This window comes from Schistocerca cancellata, chromosome 4 (assembly GCF_023864275.1).
Source record: "Schistocerca cancellata isolate TAMUIC-IGC-003103 chromosome 4, iqSchCanc2.1, whole genome shotgun sequence".
Lineage (NCBI taxonomy): Eukaryota > Metazoa > Arthropoda > Insecta > Orthoptera > Acrididae > Schistocerca > Schistocerca cancellata.
This window is the reverse complement of record NC_064629.1, coordinates 281,179,252-281,202,592: the sequence shown is the minus strand read 5'-3', so window position 1 is coordinate 281,202,592 and position 23,341 is coordinate 281,179,252. Positions and strand designations below refer to the sequence as shown.

Genomic DNA, 23,341 nt, shown 5'->3' with positions numbered 1-23,341 from the left:
AGTATACAAATTCCATAGTTTAAAAGTTCACCCCTTATTGGTCACCGATTTTGTTATATTTTGTCTTATTTCTTATGAGCAGTATATATTAAAAATGCAGTACTAATGTATGCCTACACTGTGGGAATACTGTTTTATTACAATGGGAAATATCTTTTATGTTAAAATTTAGTTATTGAAAATTTAGTAATTTTGGGTATCAGCAGATTCAGAGAAATCAGGCAGAAGTATACCAACAGTTCCCAGAAATTTACAGTATTTTAGCCATAATTGGCAGTGAAAGTTTGGACAAAGTGAAATCTTTAATACTATCTTTTAATCTAATTATATTTGGGTTCATTCTTAAAGTATTGTGACATGACTTTTTTATATCACACCTGAACAAGTTAGTAATTATAGGAGATTTCAACATAAATATATTAGCAGATAAGTTACACATTAGACTACTCAAGTATACTCTGCTTGAATATAATTTAAAATACCTGATAAACACTGCAACCAAGGAGACAAACAACTGCAATAGAAAATCACTGGTATTCATCTGTAAGATCTTACATCGTCTGTTATTGTAAGTGCTTTGTCAGACCACCATGCAGTAGAAGTGTACACAAAGGTTCCTACACATAGTTGCTGTAGATATACCAGGATGAATAAAGACCAAAATATAACACTTTAATAATATGCTAAGGAATGTGGATTGGAATAGTATTCCAATGTGACAGTTATGGCAAATTCTGAAGTGAACTATACTATATTCTCAACCAAGCCTGCCTGTTAATAAAAAAGAGAATTCAGTCACATGCTGTAACCTGAAACTGGATATCAAGTTCAGTCACTGGGGCTAGAGAAAAAACAAATGGTATGGTATGTTAAATGACTTTAACAATAAAAAATTAAGAGTTCAAAAAGCATCAGAAATACTATGTAGACCTAATTTCCAAAAACAAACATTTTGAAAGCATCATTCAAACCTATTTCCAAAAAATCATTGTCACTAGTAAATAGAGAAATAAGTATATCTGGGAAACATACAATTTAAAGTCACTTGCTGATAAACCACACAATAGAAACTCAGAATAAGATAGTAGATCTATTTAACAACTACTTTGCCTCTGTTGGCTCCAGCATAAACAATCAGCTTAAAATCATAAATACAAATTCAGAAGAACACCAGTGTCAGGAAGTATATTTTTGACACCAACAAGTAAACAAGAAATAATTAAAATAGTGAGTAGCTTAAAGAATTCCCATGTAGCAGGATATGATGGTCTTAGTCTGGGCACTCTTAAGAAATGTGTACATAAAATTGCATCACCTTTATCAACAGTTAATTTTCATATGGAAGATGGTCTATTTCCACACGAGTTGAAAATAGCTCAAGTTGTACCTATTTTTAAAAAAGGTAACAGAAATCTAGTAGAAAATGTTTAACCCATTTCTGTTCTTCCAGTAACATCCAAAGTCTTTGAGAAGGTAAAATGCACAAGAATCAAACTTCCTGGTATGCAAAAAAGTGATTTCTAAGGCGCAGTATGGGTTTGTCAAGGGGTATCCACCATTACAACAACATCGAACTTAAAGGTGTCAGTCAAGCAATAGATGAACATTTATGTGGCATCTTTCTAGACTTGCCAAAAGCATTCAACTGTTGATATGATCATATTGCTGGACAAACTGGAACTATGGCATTCGAGGCAAAGCCCATAATCTGATGAGGTCCCACTTAAATAGGAAACAGTATGTGTATTAGCACTACAGAGGGAGCAAACAAATCGACCACCACTGACAAAATTTGTTATTCCACAGGGGCAATATCAGGACCACTTTTTATTATTTATGTTAATGATAGTCCATAATAAACCATGCTACAGCTATCATATGCAGATGATACCACATTAATATGCTGCAATCCAAGTTATTCATAGCTTTAAGTGGAATCAAATACTGCAGCAGGCTTAATTATGCAGTATTTTAATGAAAAACTAAAATTAAACACAAATTAATCTGCCTATATTTAATTTGATCTTGGGAGGCAAAGAACTCATGAAACCAAATTTTAATGGGTGACAAATACATTAAAAAATAATACTCTAGCAAATTTATTGGCCTGAACTGATGCAGAGCTAAACTGGTCTGATTATATAAATGACATTTGAAAAAAGCTATGTACTAGCATATATGTCCTAAGAAAGCTGACCTTTTTGTAACATCACTGAGGCAAATATTTTGCACTATTGGAATCCCATCTAAGCTGTGGGATAGAGGTATGGGGATCCAGCAGTAAAGGTAATATGAAAAGTGTACTTATCTTACAAAAGAAGGCACTTATAATTATGCAAAATAAATGTGTCAGGGAGTCCTGAAGAAATATGTTTAAAGAATTTAAAATATTAACTGTTCATAACCTGTATGTACTGAAGATAATCATTTTGGCAGTAAACAGTAACACAAAGGAATACACAACGACAGCACTAGAGGTAGAGAGAGATCCCACATCTCATAGAACACTTAATGAGAAAACCCCTCACTATGCAGGCATAAAACTTCTGAATTGCTTCCATCCTAATCTCCAAATTGTCTATTATGAAACTAAAAAAGAAATTAAAATTATGGCTCCTAGACAATCCTGTATATTCAATAGATGAGTTTCTAGATTTAGTACACTCGTATGATGGAAGACCATCTATCTAAACATATATGTAATCTCTGATCTTAGACTGTCACAAACTGTAAATATTTGAATCTCAGATCTTACTACTGTCACATACTGTAGATTCCTTAATCTAAGTACTGCAATAACTAATTGTTTTTATGTATAGTCCATATATGTAACATTGTTCTCTCATCTAAATTTAGAAAAAGTTGAGATAAAAATGCCAGGTAATAATAATTAGTAAGCAAGCCTCTGACCTATCCAGAAGACTGGAACAGAAAACCTTTTTGTAATCAGTTGATTTTGGATCAAAATAAATAAATAAATAAATAAATAAATAAATAAATAAATAAATAAATAAATAAATAAATAAATAAATAAATAAATACTTTGTTGAAAAGAGGATAACAGCTCTAATGTGGAAATGGTCTTTCGTTCTGAATTTACCTATTAGTTCACGAGATTTTTCATATCTATGGACATACGAAATTTTATAACCAATAACTTTCGGTTGCCATCATCCCAAAACTAATCAGGTCATTGCGACAAGGCCAACAAACTGATATTATAAAATTTTTGTAGGGGGAATTTGTTTCTACTGTAACACTGAAATTCTGAAAAGTTAAGAAAATTTTGCACATGAAATATGAAGGCATACATCATAGTATGGTGATGGCCAACCTGCTCTATCACAATTACTTCAACTTGCTTGTTTTGTTTAATATTGGTGTAATTTAGCATTCTGTGCTTTTTAGCTTTGAACTATTTTACAGTAAAAGATAACTACATTTATCTCAATTTAATATGTTTCAGGTATAAAATTCACTTTAACAATTACTCTGTAGTTATGCTGTCAGGACTAATTCAGTAGGTCAGTTTGTATTTTTCTATCTTTTTATAACTATTTTACTTTGTTGTCCAGCTAAGCTAATGCTTAACTAAGTACCTAACAAGATGTAAAAAACTTAAAGAAGGTATTGTCAGAGTGCCCCAGCCAAGTGTGATAAGACCACTGTTCTTTCCTATGTACTTCAGTTATCTAGTGGGCAGGATAAGTGGCAATCTGTGACTGTTTGCTGATGATTATGCAGTATATGGAAAGGTGTCAGCCTGTAGGATGATACAAGAGAACAGGCAAAATTTCCATTTGGTGTGATGAATGCTCAAATACAGCATTACTAGTGTTCTACTTGACAGTCATATTGATTAACTATCTACATGTAATGTCGCAAAGCAATATGAAATTTAACAAGCATAAGAATTTCAGTAATTAAGGTGAATTGTCGACTTCAGTTTATTGGGAAAGTTTTGTTAAAGTGTGGTTCATTTGTAAAAGAGACAGCATACAGTGCACTACTGTGACCCAGTCTACTTTTGCAAGTGTGTTAGGGATCCCATCAGGTTGGATTAAACTGAGAAAGTATTTCAGAAGTGTGCTGCTGGATTTGTTGTTTTGTTATGCTCATGTGTACAAAAACAACTGGATCATACATGCTTAAGTCAAAACTATAGAACACAAAAACAGGAGTGAGAAACAACTATACATCAGTCCCAATTGACATAATAGAAGACAGCTAAAAAACAGGCACATGGAAAACACCATACAGAAACAGAGGTCCAAAACTAAAAATTAAATGGCCATAGCCATATTGCTTTGGCAGATAAAAAGTAAAACAGTCAACAGCCAGCGTGTCATTTGCTAAAACAGTCGATAAAGAGGACAAATCCAAATGGGAATGTAAAAGGTTAAAATAGGGACATTCCATCATGAAGTGGCAGACAGTTAAAACTTTGGTGCATGGATTTGTTGTGGGTAGGTTCAAACACTGCAAGTATTACAGAGCTGCTTTGGAAACAAATGGGAATCCATGGAGGAAACAACATTCTTTACAAGGAATATTATTGTGAAAACTTAGGGAACCAGCATCTGAAGATGGCTGCAGATTGATTCTACCACAACCATGTACATTTTCTCTAAGGACCACAAAGGTAAGAGAAATTAGTAGGACTTTTATGTAGGCATATAGGTAGTCTAATAAAGTCAGGTGATTCTGAGGGCATTAGATTAGGAAATGAGACACTTAAAGTAGTAAAGGAGTTTTGCTATTTGGGGAGCAAAATAACTGATGATGGTCAAAGTAGAGAGGATATAAAATTTAGATTGGCAATGGCAAGGAAAGCATTTCTGAAGAGAGATTTGTTAACATCGAATATAGATTTAAGTGTCAGGAAGTCCTTTCTGAAAGTGTTTGTATGGAAGTGTAGCCATGTATGGAAGTGAAACATGGACGATAAATAGTTTGGACAAGAAGAGAATAGAAGCTTTCGATATGTGGTGCTGCAGAAGAATGTTGAAGATTAGGTGGGTAGATCACATAACTAATGAGGAGGTATTGAACAGGATTGGGGAGAAGTAGTTTGTGGCACAATTTGACTAGAAGAAGGGATCAGTTGGTAGGACATGTCCCGAGGCATCAAGGGATCACAAATTTAGCACTGTAGGGCAGCGTTGAGGGTAAAAATCGTAGAAGGAGACCAAGAGACGAATACATGACACAGATTCAGAAGGATGTAAGTTGCAGTAGATACTGGGCGATTAAGGAGCTTGCACAGGATAGATTATCATGGAGAGCTGCATCACACCAGTCTCAGGACTGCAGGAGGCAACGACGACGAAGACGCTTGCATATTATTTGCAGATTCAAAGTGAACAAATGCCTGAGCAGATGATCGATACAAAAAATTTTCATCAACAGTAGCATACAAATATTTTTATCAGTGCATGACAATCTGTTCAGCCAACTGAATGAACATAGCACTAATATCCAGTCTTGCTGTTGAGAAAGTTGGAATGAAGAAGTGAAAGTTTAATTTTACATACATAGCAGCCAACAGCTCTCATAAGAACTGTGGTAAACCAGCATTTTGTGAAAGTAAGTACTTTTCACTTATCGTAAGCCAGATAACTGGATCTGTAACTGCAAAAATGAAAAGCCAGTCACAAACCAATGAAGAAACACTTATAAGAGAAGCAATGCTCAGTCCACAAGTGATTCAGGCAACTGGAGAAGCACAGTACATGGATTTAGGAGCAACTGACTGCATGTCCAACATTCCTTTATTTATGAAATACGTAGAATTTCCAGAGGCAAGACCTGTTCACATTTGTGATAAATACACTGCTACTGTTTGGTGACAGTATTCTGGCCTACAATGTGAAATAATGGAAGGAGAAGCACATTAGCATTGTTTCATATTTGCCAGTGTTAACCTACAGCCTGTTCTTAGGTGCAGTCATTGATAAAGATATGACAGTCTGATAAAATGCATGACCTTAAAGGTAGGAAGTAGTGGTGCAGTGGGAGAACACATTACAAATTGTTTAAAATTAAGTTTAAGGTTCTCCCAAATTGTGAGTAGCGCAAATGTTGCTGCTTGTGAACACCTTTTCATGGCACATCAAAATTGCAGACAAATTTAACAAATCTGTGAAGATTGCATTATTTGTAAAATGGGTGAACTACCACTTCCAGCTTGTGATACCAAATCAAAACAACTAGATGAGCTTGTACAGCTAAGTTTGTGTATAAACTTCAGATATGTTGCTTATACAGAATTTTTTTTTTTTTTTTTTTTTTTTTTTTTTTTTTTTTTAAGGACAATTGCAGTACACATGAACGATAAAAATCAGTGTAAATAATTCATCTGCAGCAGGCAACCTTCAGAATGTTGGTGTGGTGCAAGATTCAACCAGAGTCTTTAGAGAGAATGGTGCACATTCTGAAGATTTCTTTAGAGGTGCAGTAGCCAATTAAGGTGTTCAGTCTAATAGGAATTACCAGTTAATTTATTACACATCATTGAGACTGCAAACAGAATATGGGAACCACATTCATTTTAGATATTTTCAATCCAGAAAGGTAAAGCTGTGACATGATGCAGAAAAATGGAAAAATGCAATTAGTGATGAAATTAATTGCTTGACAGTTAACCAAACCCTGATATAAGTTTATATACCTACACTTCAACTTGTCATTAGTAACAGTTGAATGTACAAAATTAAGTATTCTAGTGGTGGTGATACTCCAAATTTGAAGACGAGAGATGGCTAGGGGTTTCAAGTGAGTTGCAGAGATAGATTTTCTTGAAATATAATCTAGTGACTGACTCAGTTCAGATTGTATTACCAAATGCAGCATCCACAAATAGGTCTTTAGCTATTTTCTGTCCAAATTGATTTTATTCACGGAAATTTAACAAACCTTTTATATAACCAACCAAATTTTTTTAAAGAGTGGTCTAACCCTGTGTGTAAACAAAGCTTGTATGGCCTGAAACCTGCAGGTGCTGGAACCTACATTGCACACCAGTTTTGTGCATATTTGGTCTCCCCAAAAAAGTCAGATGCATATGTATTCAAGAACAGAAAGATAATTTTGAAAGTATGATAGCTTTCAAAGATTCCACCACCATTTAATTTTTACTGAGTGAACTATGAAGATAATTTGACATCACACCAAGAAAATTGCATACCTACTTGGCCTGCAGGCAGGGACGAGGGACGAGGGACGAGGGACGAGGGACGAGGGACGAGGGACGAGGGACGAGGGGGAGTGGCCCCTGGGGCAGAGGGGGCTGGGGCCGCGAGGTAGGAGGATTTGGAAGGGAGGGATTTGGGAGGCGGAGGCATAGACGTCGGATGGGGTGAGGAGATGGAGGTGGACTGGATAGGGTTGAGGATACTGTGGAAGGAGTGGACACATCTCAGGCAAACGAAGTTGTCAACGTCACGGGATGGAGGTGGTCGTACTTATTCCTGGCCTCAGAGTAAGAGAGACTATCCAAAGTTTTTAATTCTTGAATCATCTTATCCATCTGTTACGCAGGGCAGTCTAAAGATCTAGGCGAGTGGATGCCAGGAGAATTGACGCACCGAGGTTGTGGGGTGCATGTATGTTCCTCACGAAGAGGACGTCCGCAATCGCCACAAAGGGGCTCAGCCTCACATAGTGACGACATGTGCACAAAGCGCAAACACCGAAAGCAGCGCATAGGAGGCGGGACGTAAGGTCACACGTCGCACTGGTAGCACGTCACCTTTACCTTCTCTGGGAGAAGGTCCCCCTCGAAGGGGAGGATAATGGCCCCGGTGTCGATGCGACGGTCTTTGGGGCCGCGCTGGACTCGCCAGATGAAATGCACGCCTCGGCGCTCCAGGTTGGCCCGGAGCTCCTCATCAGATTGCAGCAGGAGGTCCCAATGAAAAATAACCCCCTGCGTCCTGCTCAGTGCCAGATGCCGGACAATGGACACTGGGATGTCCCCTAGTGGGTCGCACGCCTGGAGCACCGCCGACTGTGTGGCGGAGGTGGTCTTTATAAGAACGGACCCTGTATGCATTTTACTGAGAGCCTCGATTTCCCCGAAGATGTCCTCGATGTGCTGGACAAAGAACATTGGTTTTGAGGTGGCGAACGTCCCCCATCGGCCCGAGAACAGACTAAATAGCAGGGGAAGTACTTCGCCCCAAGCTGGCGGTCCTGTCCTCCCTCCCAGGGAGTGGCCAAGGGGGAAAGGGCAGGAGAACCAGAACCAGAGACAGTACCTTTCTTTTTACAAGACTTGGCCGCAAATCAGCTTCATACATGTTGACGTTTCATGTGCGAAACGTCCACCCCAATACCACCCACTCTGACCAGGGGCTCTCCCCATGGGCACCACCCAGCCTCAGCAAGGGCCACCTGGCAGGATGACCGTTGTCGGGAGTCCTGATGCCCCAAGGAGACTGGCATCTACTCCTTGGCTGACGTGGGGAGGGTGCAGCTCAGGTATTGGCAGTGTTGTCAGGGGGCTACAACCTAGAGGGTACATGACGACCCCACCACAACGGGCTGGCTACCGTGCTGGATTTCGGGTGCCATGGAAAGTCCATCATGATCGTAGGTGCAGATGGCGACGCACTATGGGCGTAACTTGTGCAACGCATCAGGCGTTTAGGCCCAATTTGAGGAAAAGTGGGTGTGGTTACAACGCCGTTACAATGCTGAGTGCCAAGGTCTTAGTGCACTGAGGACCAGTGATACACCATGTAAGGCGTCCTTCCCCAAAAGGCTCATACTTCTGTACAATTTTGAAAAATGAAGGTCAAACCCCCAAGGGGGCTCATCACATGGAAGGCCGAAACGGTTGAAACTCCTTTTAGTCGCCTCTTACGACAGGCAGGAATACCTCGGGCCTATTCTTACCCCGGACCTGCAGGGGGTCTGCAGGGGGTGTGGCATATACTCAATATTTCATTTGTACATTGAGCAGGATGTGGAGGAAAATAAGGAGTTAAGGAAAGAAAATGTTGAGGGAGACTGCCCTATATGTACCCTCTAGGTTGTAGCCCCCTGACAGCACAGGGATCGTACTGCCAATACCTGAGCTGCACCCTCCCCACGTCAGCCAAGGAGTAGATGCCAGTCTCCTTGGGGCATCAGGACTCCCGACAATGGTCATCCTGCCAGGTGGCCCTTGCTGAGGCTGTCCTGTCAGAAGCAGATGGCTTGGAACACCAAATTAAGAGAGACTACCAATCTGGAGAGGTCTTACAAGATGAGCGAAACACAGGGGCAATGGAATTTAATGAAATCAGTGGGCACTGAGGGAATTAGATTAGGAAATAAGACTAACCGTAGCAGATCAGTTTTGTTAGTTTGGCAGCAAAATAAGTGACTATGGCAGAAGTGGACGAAGGTGTGAAGTACAGTATGGCAACAGCAAGAAGTCCATATCTGAAGAGAAATCTGCTCCTGAATACAAATTCAAGTGTCAGTAAATCTTTTCTGAAGGTGTGTAGTATAGCTTTGCAGGGACTTGCAAGGCTGAGGATGAAGAGTTCAGGCAAGACTTTAGTGCTTTTGGGATATGGTGTTACAGGAAATTGTTAATTATCTGAGTATATGGAACTAGTGAGATGGAATTAAACTGTAAAAATATGTATATTTATGGCACAGCTTGACTGAAAGAAGAGTTCAGTAGATAGGACCCATTTGGAGCCATCAACAAGCAGTCCACTTGGTAATGGATTAAAGTGTGATGGTAAAAGTTGTCTAGATATACCAATGCAAGAATCCAGTAAGTAGGTTACAGTATATGTAGATTGCAGTAGTTATGTAGAGATGGAGATTTTCATCTAAGCTAATATACAGAGCTTTATCAGGCCAGTCAGACATACTGGAGCAAGTCTTAACCCAAAGAAGGTAAGACTAATAACCTGACAGGGCTGCAAGCTGTCATGGCACCAGTACCAGTTCATTATATTTATGTGATGTGTAAGTGAATGTGTTTTACCTTAACTATTGCTATTTGGACTGCTGCTCTTACTATGTAAATCTAAAGTGGCACGTGTCACATTTTACTCTTTTCTCCAGACTAGCACTGACAATTTAAGTCTTTTCATCACTGTCAGTTACTTCCAGCTATGTGACAATGGATTTGGTGATATTTAAATACCCCTGGCAAACAATATTTTGCAATTATGTTATGCAGAACAGGGACATCTTTACTTGTTCCAATATTGAGGCTGAGACACTTCCAGCTAGAGTCAAGGCAACTTTGATGTGTATGAATATGAAAACATGCCTATTTATTCTGAGATGCTGAAACCATGTGAAAGCAGATACACATGGGGTCATGACAGACCTATCTGGAACAAAAGTATCACTTTTTACACAGATGCAATATGTTGCAAGTGCCGAGTATTAACACACAACCCCTCTACCAGCGACAAATTCACAAGCATGAGTCACATGGTTCATTATTCATGTTAGAGGTGGAGTGTTAGGCATCAAAGACAAATAACCATGAGAATGTGGAATAAGGGCATTACATGAATTTTCTAGATTAAGGCCATAACCTCTGTTCTGGTCAACACTTGGCAGTATCATTAAAGAACGTTAAGTGGAGGTCGGCACACACCAGTCAAGTTGGCAGTTCTTCTAGGTACAAAAGATTCTGCTTCTATGAAGCTCTTTTAGCTGAAAAAATCTGCAGTAGCTGAAAAAAATTTATTTCCACTGAGTCATTCCATGCATTATGAATGTAGAAACTGACAACCTGAAAACAGGATGAGGCCCTTCAACAAGAAAATTCTTTGAATCTTATTTCAGGTCTTCATGTTCACAGTAATTATTTCTCACTCTTTGCTGCTTGCTGTTTCACAACCTGCCACCAATAGCAACAGTTAACTGTCAAAATAGTGCATGTGGTTCTCCAAAAATATTTCCAGACTGTGGTACAAAAAACCATAACAGTAAGAACACTGCAGAAATGTTATTTCAGTAGATTCATAAATTTTAGCTTTAGCCACAAACTAGCTTGCACCACTTGTTTCAGGTCCCTTATCTCAAATATTAAAATTCTGCCACTGGAAAGATGCAATGATCTAGTAAGAACGCCATTAGAGTTTTACAAACTAGTTTAATTACATGATTTTTAACTTATGTGGAACACTTGTAAATTTTTATACCACTGTTTATTGTGAAAGTTTTGTAGGCTATGTAATTACTGAGTGGGCATGAAGCTTTACCGTTTGATACTCATGGATATTAAAATTTTCACTTAAATCTAATTCTTTCTAACATTGTTACCGATTTTTAGTATGTACACACAGGAAGTGGGAGGATTAATTACTTTCAAAATATGGGTTTGTAAGAATCTGTTTGCTGAGCATGTTGCATTGCTCTTACAGTTCCTATGTGTTAGGGAAATGAGTGAACTAGGTGATTTATTAACCCAGAATATAATACTGTACAGAAGGATGCCTCAGCTAAGTAGCAATCCAGACAATAGTAACACTTTATTTAACAGAGTAATCAGAGACTAACATTTATTGTTCCATTTATCTTGTTTCTATGTGTATGCCATTTGAAGTTAATTTGAAGCCATATGCCTAAAAATTTAGTTTCTAGAGAAGATGAAATTTTGTTGGATTTTGTCACACAGGCATTTCATGTGTCACCTTTTAAACTAATTTAGAAATCATTTTGGTGTTAATAGTTTACTGCCCTCAAACTATCTATTTCGATGTTCTGTAGTTTTATTTAGAGCTGCTTGTAGCTGACTTGGCATGTTTCCTGCAATAAGGATGATGGTGTCATCTGCAAAGATCATGTGTGTGATAACATTTAGGACAATACAGCAGAAAGAGGATTGGCTCAAAAATAGATCCCGAGTGACTAGAATTTCTGCACCTGAGAAACATCCTAGTAGTTTCCTTTAGCTCATGTTATATTTGTTTTTGCCAAATACAATACCGTTTTAGTGCAGTGCCTTTAATACCATATACGTTGAGCTTTATGCAAGTCTAAAAATGCCAGTGGAACTTTTGTTCAGTGTATGAAGGGCATTGTGTATAAAATCTTAGATGGCACTAATTTTATACACTCCTGGAAATTGAAATAAGAACACCGTCAATTCATTGTCCCAGGAAGGGGAAACTTTATTGACACATTCCTGGGGTCAGATATATCACATGATCACACTGACAGAACCACAGGCACATAGACACAGGCAACAGAGCATGCACAATGTCGGCACTAGTACAGTGTATATCCACCTTTCGCAGCAATGCAGGCTGCTATTCTACCATGGAGACGATCGTAGAGATGCTGGATGTAGTCCTGTGGAACGGCTTGCCATGCCATTTCCACCTGACGCCTCAGTTGGACCAGCGTTCGTGCTGGACGTGCAGACCGCGTGAGACGATGCTTCATCCAGTCCTAAACATGCTCAATGGGGGACAGATCAGGAGATCTTGCTGGCCAGGGTAGTTGACTTACACCTTCTAGAACACGTTGGGTGGCACAGGATACATGTGGACGTGCATTGTCCTGTTGGAACAGCAAGTTCCCTTGCCGGTCTAGGAATGGTAGAACGATGGGTTCGATGACGGTTTGGATGTACCGTGCATTATTCAGTGTCCCCTCGACGATCACCAGTGGTGTACGGCCAGTGTAGGAGATCGCTCCCCACACCATGATGCCGGGTGTTGGCCCTGTGTGCCTCGGTCGTATGCAGTCCTGATTGTGGCGCTCACCTGCACGGCGCCAAACACGCATACGACCATCATTGGCACCAAGGCAGAAGCGACTCTCATCGCTGAAGACGACACGTCTCCATTCGTCCCTCCATTCACGCCTGTCGCGACACCACTGGAGGCGGGCTGCACGATGTTGGGGCGTGAGCGGAAGACGGCCTAACGGTGTGCGGGACCGTAGCCCAGCTTCATGGAGACGGTTGCGAATGGTCCTCGCCGATACCCCAGGAGCAACAGTGTCCCAAAGTTGCTGGGAAGTGGCGGTGCGGTCCCCTACGGCACTGCGTAGGATCCTACGGTCTTGGCGTGCATCCGTGCGTCGCTGCGGTCCGGTCCCAGGTCGACGGGCACGTGCACCTTCCGCCGACCACTGGCGACAACATCGATGTACTGTGGAGACCTCACGCCCCACGTGTTGAGCAATTCGGCGGTACGTCCACCCGGCCTCCTGCATGCCCGCTATACGCTCTCGCTCAAAGTCCGTCAACTGCACATACGGTTCACGTCCACGCTGTCGCGGCATGCTACCAGTGTTAAAGACTGCGATGGAGCTCCGTATGCCACGGCAAACTGGCTGACACTGACGGCGGCGGTGCACAAATGCTGCGCAGCTAGCGCCATTCGACGGCCAACACCGCGGTTCCTGGTGTGTCCGCTGTGCCGTGCGTGTGATCATTGCTTGTACAGCCCTCTCGCAGTGTCCGGAGCAAGTATGGTGGGTCTGACACACCGGTGTCAATGTGTTCGTTTTTCCATTTCCAGGAGTGTATTTTTCCCAACTCCATGCTGAGTATTAGTGATATTTTGCTTTTCTCTAAAAAAGTTAACCTATTATACATTACTTTTTCTATTTTTTACTACACCCTGATAAGGCAATTGGCCTATAGGTTTTTATATTTGTATTTTTTATGCATAGGTACCACTTTCGCAACTTTTATACTGTCTGGAAATGTGCCTGTCCGAAAGATTTGTAATGCATTGTTTTATGATAATCAGGAATAACAAATTCCTGATATTTTTGTAAGTGTTAATGCAACATAGATGATTTCATGTGGAGTTGTTCCATGAACATAGATTGAAAAGGGACATAACTGCACTCCGTTTTTCTGTTTCTTTCTATTCTGTTTTGTGACAAATTATGTGTGATACCTGCATAGTAACACCTGTAAAGATTTTCAGTGTATTGAGTATCAAAGTCTTGTCCTCACGCTTCAGAGAGACATTTTCCATTTGCAGTACACACGATAGCAGAAATAGGTGATTTAAAAATGAGGTTAGTTTATTCGGCCTACTTCCATTCTCTAATGAGTAATGGAATAATCATCTGGGGAATCTCCTCTCACAAAGAGAACATTTTCAAAATTCAGAAACGAGTCATTAGAATATTTGGTTTCAGTCCTCCATCCCCATGCAGATGACCTCTTTAAAAAACTTTGTATTCTAGCTACTGCTTCTCAGTACATATACTCTATGTCCTTTGCCATTTCCAAAATGGAGGAGAGAGAGAGGGCAGAGTGGAGAGAGAGAGAGAGAGAGAGAGAGAGAGAGAGAGAGAGAGAGAGAGAGAGAGAGAGAACCATGTGGTCGGAGTCCGATTACACAAAGTTCGTTAAACAGGGAGAATCTTCGAACACATACCTGTTTGGCCTTCTCCATCTGAAGTGCTAACGTCAGAGCAGAGATTCCACCTTTCTTCTTTCGTGATGTGGCCGTGCTTGGTTCTGTAGCTGATGTACCTCCTGGTGTTGCAGTTTCTTTCTCTTCTTTGTCCTCTTTGATCTCTACATCCTCATTTCCATCCTTAACCACCACAAAGCTGTCATTTGATTTGGTTTCCTCTGCAACTGCAAGCTGCTCATCTTTTGCAGAAGCAAACCCGCTGCTCTCGCCTCCAACAGCTGCTGCAGTGCCGCCTGGCGACGGGAAAACGGAAGTGGACAGTTTACAGTCTTCCAGAGGCTCTGGACTGAAGGGGCTACAGGTACCAATGCTCTCCTGATATTTTCGGGTCTTTACTTTGACAGGTATTATGCTCAACAACCTTGTGCCTTCCAGACGTATTGTGCTAGTAGGCACTTGCTCGGGAATAGGAGTGGCCCCACGTTCGGCATCCTGCTTGCTGTCAAACTGACCCGAATATGTTTGCCCCATTCCCTCTTCTGGTGTGTTACAGTCGCTGCCTTTCTTATCTGCTACGAGCTTAACAGAGTCGTCAGCTTCTACCTGCAACAAACGAGTTTAAGCTGGAGACATTTTTTAGTTTAGTGAGCACTAACAGCCAAGAGACGTGATGTGGCTCTGTGGATTAGAGTCAGACTTCAAATCTAATGGACTGGAGCTCTATCTCAAGGTCCTGGTTTTTTTTACCTTTGCCAAGGCTTATGTTATTGGTAAAAAAATGCTAAATAGCACCGCGATACGGAGTCCACATCAAACTGGATACGTTAGAGTAGATCGGGGGAAGATGCCATACTTAAGGTTTGGAGGATCAAAAGTAGAGTTAGAATTGGAGATTTAGGATCAGCACTGAAATATTGTTCACTTATGAAATTTTTCTATGTAAAGGCCAGTTGGCGTTACGAAATCATTAGCAATAATATGTGTATTTAATTTTTTATGAACAGTGTCGTTTAGGCATCTCACCCCAGGCATTGGGGTGAGATGACAGTTTTATTGCAAGGAGATTTCAGAACTAGTTTTGTGCATTTATGATACAACATAGCTACATAAGTAATTCAGAAAGCAAATTTATTACGTTTGTAAGAAAAAGAATAGAAAAATATATGAATACATTTAAGAATAAGCAAACGACAGGAAAGCATCCTAATGAAATTTGAATTCTTTTGCGTAGTTATTGCACACGTTTTCTTCCTCTGTACAGGTTTCATGTAATCATTTATTGCAAGTGATACACGGAATACAATCCACCTGTGGGCTATTTTTATCGTAGTAATTCTTGGCACACACAGCACAATAATCACTGTCATTTGCTGAGTTACTTGGTTTGCTAATCTTAGAAAAACCTGGAGTTGATTTTTTGCTTTTAATTCGCTGTGACATAGCTATTGCTGCTTCTTTTCGACTTCCTACTGTGAGAACTTCAGCAGTTTTCTTTCTGCACTTTATGGTACTGGGTCCAAGATAGGAATAGGAGTAATTTCTTCGAACGATGTTCCTGGCATTGGATCACTATCAGCCTGTGCTTCAAGTCTTCTATTGCCTATCTGTGGGAGAACAATCTTAGCACATCCTCTACTGTCTGTGTGATATCCTTCATTCTTGTCCACCACACCAGTTAGCAACCATATCAGAAATTTGAAATGCCTCCTCTTTACTTCTTTCCAGGTTGTATGGGTACAAGCCACAAGCTTCAAATCCAGATTGAGCATTGGATGGAACTGCAGCTTTCTTCCAGGCTTCACAGAGGAAGACTGGGAACTGTACTCTTGAGACTATGTCCAGGATGACAATGTCCAGTTTCGCATTGTGCTTTGAAAAGCTTATTTCAGTAATATGAAAACAACTGTCAAGATGCTGAAGGTAGAGTGTTGACTGTGGAGGTAAACAAATCATGATCACATTTTCTGTTGCAAGGGCAAGCATATCTGGATCAGTAGAATGTGATGGTGCCCATCGAGAAGCAGAACTACTTTTCCTGTTTTTTCTGGGAATAAAGTGGTCTGTCATCCAACTTATGAATATATCAGAGTTGACATACCCTGATCTCATTCATAAATTCAATCTAACCATTCTGAAGTCCATCCTCCCCTTCAGACGTCTTTCTTTTACCTTTTAAAATGCACGCTGGAGGAATGAAGTTGCCTTCAGCATTGCAGCAAGTGATTACCGTTATGGTTTCTCCTTTTTCTTGGGAAGAAACTATACAAAGGAGGAGAACCTTTTTCTGTTATAACTTTGACCTAAGATTCATCTGAAACCTAGTTTCGTCCATGTTGTACGGGCGGCCAGGCTTATCCAGGAAAGGATTTGCTGTTAAGGCACCCAGAACTAAAGAAAAATATACTACTATAGTTTTTCCTATTCATTGCCATAGCCCTATCAATAGATACCTTGTAGCTTCTTCATAGCTAGCTGTGGGTTACGTTTCAGAAAGGACTTTAACCAGTCCCAATCTGTCATTTGATTTTCTTTAGAAAATCAATGAGGAATTCCATTTCTTTCCGCAAACTGGAAAACAGCCTACGAAGAGTTTCTCCAGTTGGTGGATATCCACACATTTGTAACTGTCGTATGTAAGTGAGCAATTTTTTCTCATTCTCTAATATAATTATAATGTGATAGTTTTTCTTCACTGAGAAAAGATTTAAGAATTAAAAAGTGTAATTCAACCAATTTTTAGGTCAATTAATATTTCAGTTAGAAATTCTCATTTTGCTCCATAATCAAAGAAAACATAATTAATAGAATACTGCTTACTTTGTGGGCCCATGTCATGCATCCTTTTATCTTTCTTCACCAGAGTCGTTTCAGAGTTCTACATGGGATCCCACATTCTTGGGCAGGAGGTAAGTAAAGGCAGGACGTATTATGCCAAGGCAAGCATGCAGGTTTCCGTGTTTTGTTTTAGGGCGCAGAAACTAGGGTCATATGAGCCCATGTCAGAACTGTAGAATTGAGACAGTGAGGAGTTAAAAAACGATTACACGTTAATCTCGACAGAGGACAGCTAAAAACACGAAGGTGGAGAAAGGTCTCTAAAATACGCCACAGATAAACTGGTCCTGAACTAAAAATTAAATGTCCTTCGCCATATTGCTTCGACGGATAAAAAGTAAAACGCTGTCGACAGCACGCACGTCGTTCGCTGAAACGGCCGATAACTCAGACAGCAAACACAAACTAGAACATAAATGGTGAAAACGGGGAATGGCGGACCGTCAAAGGCTGAACGCAATGAGAACAAAGTGGTGGCGGAGCACGACTTAAATGGTGATGGCTAAAAAGACAGTGCCCAATACACAGCCTAACTAAAGTGATCTCACGGCGATATGAGGTCGTACAAGCCACAGAGTGGCTTAATAACCCAGAGCTTTTTCCCAAGAAGGGAGGACCAATGGTGATGCCAAAGTGACATTACCCACAGACAGACGATAACAGATCGGAGACGATGTAACAACTAGCGGGCTGAGGTACAAGGACTGCAGCCTTGGCAGCATCGTCAGCGGCCTCGTTTCCTGTCAGGCCGTCGTTACCAGTAACCCACGAACATCAGTGGCTCAATCAAGGGTGAGCAAGTGACAGCTTTCCTGGACATGTTGCACTAAGGGATGGACAGTACAGCACACGGATGCGTTAAAGGGCGAAGATAATCGCAGCAGATGACGCAATTTTAAACCCTGTGTCACCAGATGTACTGCATGGTCTGGTAAAGGGCGAAGAGCTCTGCTCTAAATACTGAGCAGTGTTCCAGAAACAGATACCGAAAAGTGTCGGTGCCGATGACAAAGGCAAACCAGACACCAGTTAGAGCCTACAGTGTACACAGAGGTTCCACCGTGAAGTTCTGTGCGAAGGTCGTGCAACTGAAGGTGATAGAGCGACGCTTGAGTAGCATCCTTAGGAAGCGAATGAAGGCCGAGGTGAACAATGGCTGAGACATGAAGCCAAGGGTGATGGGTTCACACTCACCAGGAAAGTTGCAGGTTGGTTGGTTGAAAGGGGGAAAGGGGCCAAACTGCGAGGTCATCACTCCCTCGTTCCCAGTAGAACAATTACCCAAGGGAAAGAAGAAAGACACACGGTACAATAACAGGAGTAAGGAAGAAACGGAAGAATGACAGGAGGACAAACACTACAATGGGAAAAACAGAACAAGAAAACCAGACACGCAAGAAACAGAGAGAGGAAATTAAAAACGAGAAAGATTTCCATGACTTACTGACCATGAGAATAAAAAGAAGCAACCACTCTGCAACACATTAATATGTCCACCATATAAGGCTTAGGGTGGACGACAGAGGGACAAAGAACATGTGCTAAAACTATGATCAGATGATAAAACCCACCCTCACGAATAAAACTTAAAACTAAACCTACTGTTTAGGCATGGTCACCCAACACCGGAGGTAGGGTGCTGGGAAAGTTAAAAGTCAACTGCAAAGCGGCTAAAAGTGGTCAGTCTAGCAAGAGGTGGACAACTGTCATTTGGGAGCCACAGCGACAGTGAGGAGGTAACCATCTGTGAGCCATGTATGGCCAATGTGGAGCCGACAAAGGACAATAGATTCCTTGTGAGAAGTCCCCAGAGAAGACTTCCATACATTCACAGTCTCCTTAATGACACACAGTTTGTTGTGCCTACTGTTACGCCACTCCATCTCCAAAAGCCGTAAAACCTTACGGCGTAAGACAGAACACATGTCAAATGTCAATCTTCAGGAGCAGTTTCCATGTAGCCTGTATGGCCAGACTAACAGCAATTTCGTTGACAGGGATTCCTGTGTGTCCGGGGGTCCACACAAACACCACAATGACTGGACCGTTCCAGGGCAGGACTCCTGGATGCTGGCTACCAAAGGATAGTGAGGTTAACACTGGTCGATAGCTCTTTAGCTGCTCAGGGAGTCAGAACATAGAAGGAACGACTCACCAGAACAGGAATGGATGTACTGAAGTGCACGAGATATGGCCACAATCTCTGCAGTAAATACACTGTAGCCAGTGGACAAGGAATGCTGTTCAGTATGGCCCCTGTGGACATAAGCGAAGCAAACATTACCATCAACCATCGAGCCAGCTGTTTTTTTTTTTTTTTTTTAGGGCGCAAAACTTCTATGGTCATTAGCGCCCAGCCCGTGACTTAAGACAGTAAAAAACCGAAATTTAAAACCAGCAGCAATGGGAACAAAGTAAGAAAATTGGAGAAACTAAAAATAGAAGACTGCTTAAAAATCCACTACAGACAGGGGGTGGTTGTCCCCAAAAAAAAACTTAAAATGACTGACGTCATTTCACTGTCACTAATAAACTGTAGAACGCGGTCGGCGGAGCGCGTGTCATCTGCTAAAATCGACGATAGAGCAGGCGATAGCTGTAGACGGGAGCGTAACGGATTAAAATAGGGGCATTCAATTAAAAGGTGTCTAACCGTCCACAGCTGAGAGCAGTGGGGACAGAGTGGGGGAGGATCGCCGCTTAAAAGATGTCGATGGCTAAAACGACAGTGCCCTATCCGGAGTCTAGCTAAAATTACCTCCTCCCGACGACGCGTTCGGGAGGAAGAGGTCCAAGCGCAAGGAAGGGCTTTCACTTCCCGCAATTTATTACAGGGAAGTGCCGACCAATGGGCATGCCATAAATGAGCAACATGGCGACATAAATCGTTCCGAAGATCGGTGAAGGGAAGCGACTGAATAGCTGGCCGAGGAAGAGAGACTGCGGCCTTGGCCGCTATATCGGCCGCCTCATTCCCACAGATACCAGCGTGTCCCGGGAGCCAGAGGAACGCCACCGAGACGCCCCTCAGGTGAAGCAAGCGCAGACAGTCCTGAATCCGGTGGACCAGAGGGTGCACAGGGTAAAGAGCTTGGAGACTGAGGAGAGAGCTGAGAGAATCTGAGCAGATAACGTACTGTATCCGCTGATGGCGGCGGATGTAGTGGACAGCCTGGAGAACAGCGTAAAGCTCCGCAGTATAAACCGAACACTGGTCGGGAAGCCGAAAGCGATTTGGGGTGTCGCCAACAATATAGGCACTCCCTACACCTAACGATGTTTTCGAGCCGTCGGTGTAAATAAATGTGGCGTCCGTCATTTCTGCACATAGAGCAGCAAATGCCCGACGATAAACAAGTGTAGGAGTACCATCCTTGGGAAATTGACATAGGTCACGGAGCAGGCAGATCCGGGGACGGAGCCAAGGCGGTGCTGTACCCCAAGTTGTCAGGAAGGTTTTAGGAAAGCGGAAGGAAAGAGAATGGAGCAATTGACGGAAGCGGACTCCCGGGGGTAGTAGGGAGGAGGAGCGGCCTGCATACCCTACATCAAAGGAGGCGTCGAAAAAAGGTCGTGGGCTGGATTAGCAGGCATGGAAGACAGACGGCTAGCATAACGACTCAGGAGGACTGCTCGCCGATTGGACAGCGGAGGTTCAGCAGTCTCAGCATAAAGGCTTTCCACAGGGCTAGTGTAAAAAGCTCTAGACACTAAACGTAATCCACGGTGGTGGATAGAGTCGAGACGCCGAAGAATAGACGGCCGAGCAGAGGAGTAGACTATGCTTCCATAATCCAATTTCGAGCGCACTAAGGCGCGATAGAGGCGGAGAAGGACCACTCGGTCCGCTCCCCAGGAGGTACCATTCAGGACACGGAGGGTGTTAAGCGATCGCAGACAGCGAGCCGAAAGATAGGAAACGTGGGAGGACCAGCATAGTTTTCTGTCAAACATAAGACCCAAGAATTTAGCGACGTCTGAAAACGGAAGGTTGACAGGACCTAGATGTAAGGAGGGCGGAAGAAACTCCGTACGTCGCCAAAAATTGACACAAACGGTCTTACTGGGTGAAAAACGGAAGCCAGTTTCGATGCTCCACGAGTGGAGGCGATCGAGACATCCTTGAAGACGTCGTTCAAGAAGGCTGGTCCGTTGAGAGCTGTAGTAGATCGCAAAATCGTCCACAAAGAGGGAGCCCGAGACATCAGGAGGGAGACAATCCATAATTGGATTTATGGCGATGGCAAACAGTACAACACTCAGCACGGATCCCTGGGGTACCCCGTTTTCTTGGGAGAAAGTACGGGAGAGAGTAGTGTTCACCCGCACCCGAAAAGTGCGCTCTGCCATAAATTCGCGAAGAAAAAGGGGCAGCCGGCCTCGAAAGCCCCAAGAGAACAGTGTGCGGAGGATGCCTGTCCTCCAACAGGTATCGTATGCTCTCTCCAGATCAAAAAATATTGCTACCGTTTGGCGTTGCCGGAGAAAATTGTTCATGATATAAGTGGAGAGAGCGACAAGATGGTCAACTGCAGAACGATGCTTCCGAAATCCGCATTGGGCTGGTGTTAAAAGACTGCGGGATTCCAGCCACCAAGCTAAACGGTAATTCACCATACGCTCCAAAACCTTACAGACACTACTCGTGAGAGAAATGGGGCGATAGCTAGAGGGGAGATGTTTGTCTTTTCCAGGTTTCGGAACGGGAACGACAATAGCTTCCCGCCACCGTCTGGGAAAGGTGCTGTCAGTCCAAATTCGATTATAAAGGCGAAGGAGGTAACGCAGACTATGGGTTGATAAATGCAGCAACATTTGGACATGGATACCATCCGGTCCTGGGGCGGAGGAGCGAGAAGATGAGAGTGCATGTTGGAGTTCCCGCATGGAGAAAACAGTATTGTAGCTTTCGTGATTTTGGGAGGAGAAAGCAAGAGGTCGCACTTCCGCTGCACGTTTCTTCGGGAGAAACGCTGGCGGGTAATTTGAAGAGCTCGAAATCTCAGCAAAGTGCTGACCCAACGAGTTAGAAATTGCGACGGGGTCCACTAAGGTATCATGCGCGACAGTGAGCCCAGAAACCGGGGAGAAACTAGGCGCGCCTGAGAACCGTCGAAGCCGACTCCAAACTTCCGAGGAGGGAGTGAAGGTGTTAAATGAGCTAATAAAGAATTTCCAGCTTGCCTTCTTGCTATCGCGGATGACGCGACGGCATCGCGCACGGAGCTGCTTATAGCGGATACAGTTGGCCAAAGTAGGATGGTGACGGAAAATGCGAAGAGCACGTCGTCGCTCACGTATTGCGTCACGGCATGCCTCGTTCCACCAAGGAACTGGGGGGCGCCGGGGCAATTCGGAGGTGCGTGGTATTGAACGTTCCGCAGCTGTAAGGATAACGTCGGTAATGTGTGTGACCTCATCGTCGACGCTGGGAAAGCGACGGTCATCGAATGTCGCGAGAGACGAAAAAAGTGTCCAATCGGCTTGGGCAAACTTCCAGCGTCGCGGGCGCATATATGGCAGTTGAGGCTGCAGTCTGAGGACACATGGAAAGTGGTCACTCGAGTGTGTATCATCAAGGGCGAACCATTCGAAGCGCCGAGCTAGCGGAACAGTACCGACCGCAAGGTCCAAATGAGATAAGGTTGTCGTGGAGGCAGACAAAAATGTGGGGACCCCAGTGTTGAGGCAAACTAGATCCGCTTGGTGGAAGACGTCTAGCAATACGGAGCCACGTGGACAAGGGTGTGGAGATCCCCAAAGCGGGTGGTGGGCATTGAAGTCCCCAACCAGCAAATAGGGGGGTGGAAGCTGACCAAGAAGATGAAGGAGATCAGCTCGTGCCATTGGTGTGGACGATGGAATGTATACAGTACAAAGAGAGAACGTGTATCCGGAAAGTGAAAGACGGACGGCGACAGCTTGGAAGGAAGTGTTTAAGGGGATTGGGTGATAATGGAGAGTATCACGGAGAAGAATCATGAGTCCTCCATGGGCTGGAGAGCCTTCAACAGAGGGGAGATCATATCGGACAGACTGAAAATGAGGTAGAACAAAGCGGTCATGGGGACGCAGCTTTGTTTCCTGAAGACAGAAGATGACCGGCGAGTAGGAGCGTAAGAGGACCGACAATTCATCCCGATTGGCTCGAA

At 42.7% G+C, this 23,341-nt stretch overlaps 1 protein-coding gene across 1 annotated transcript in view; it reads right to left on the bottom strand.

Moving 5' to 3' along the window:
* The window catches only part of LOC126184107 (uncharacterized), a 65,656-nt gene that overhangs the window by 21,475 nt on the left and 20,840 nt on the right, over positions 1–23,341 (bottom strand). Inside the window, exon 3 of the mRNA XM_049926470.1 lies at positions 14,373–14,957. Within this exon, the coding sequence (XP_049782427.1) occupies positions 14,373–14,957 (585 nt within the window). The remainder of the gene's footprint in view (positions 1–14,372; positions 14,958–23,341) is intronic.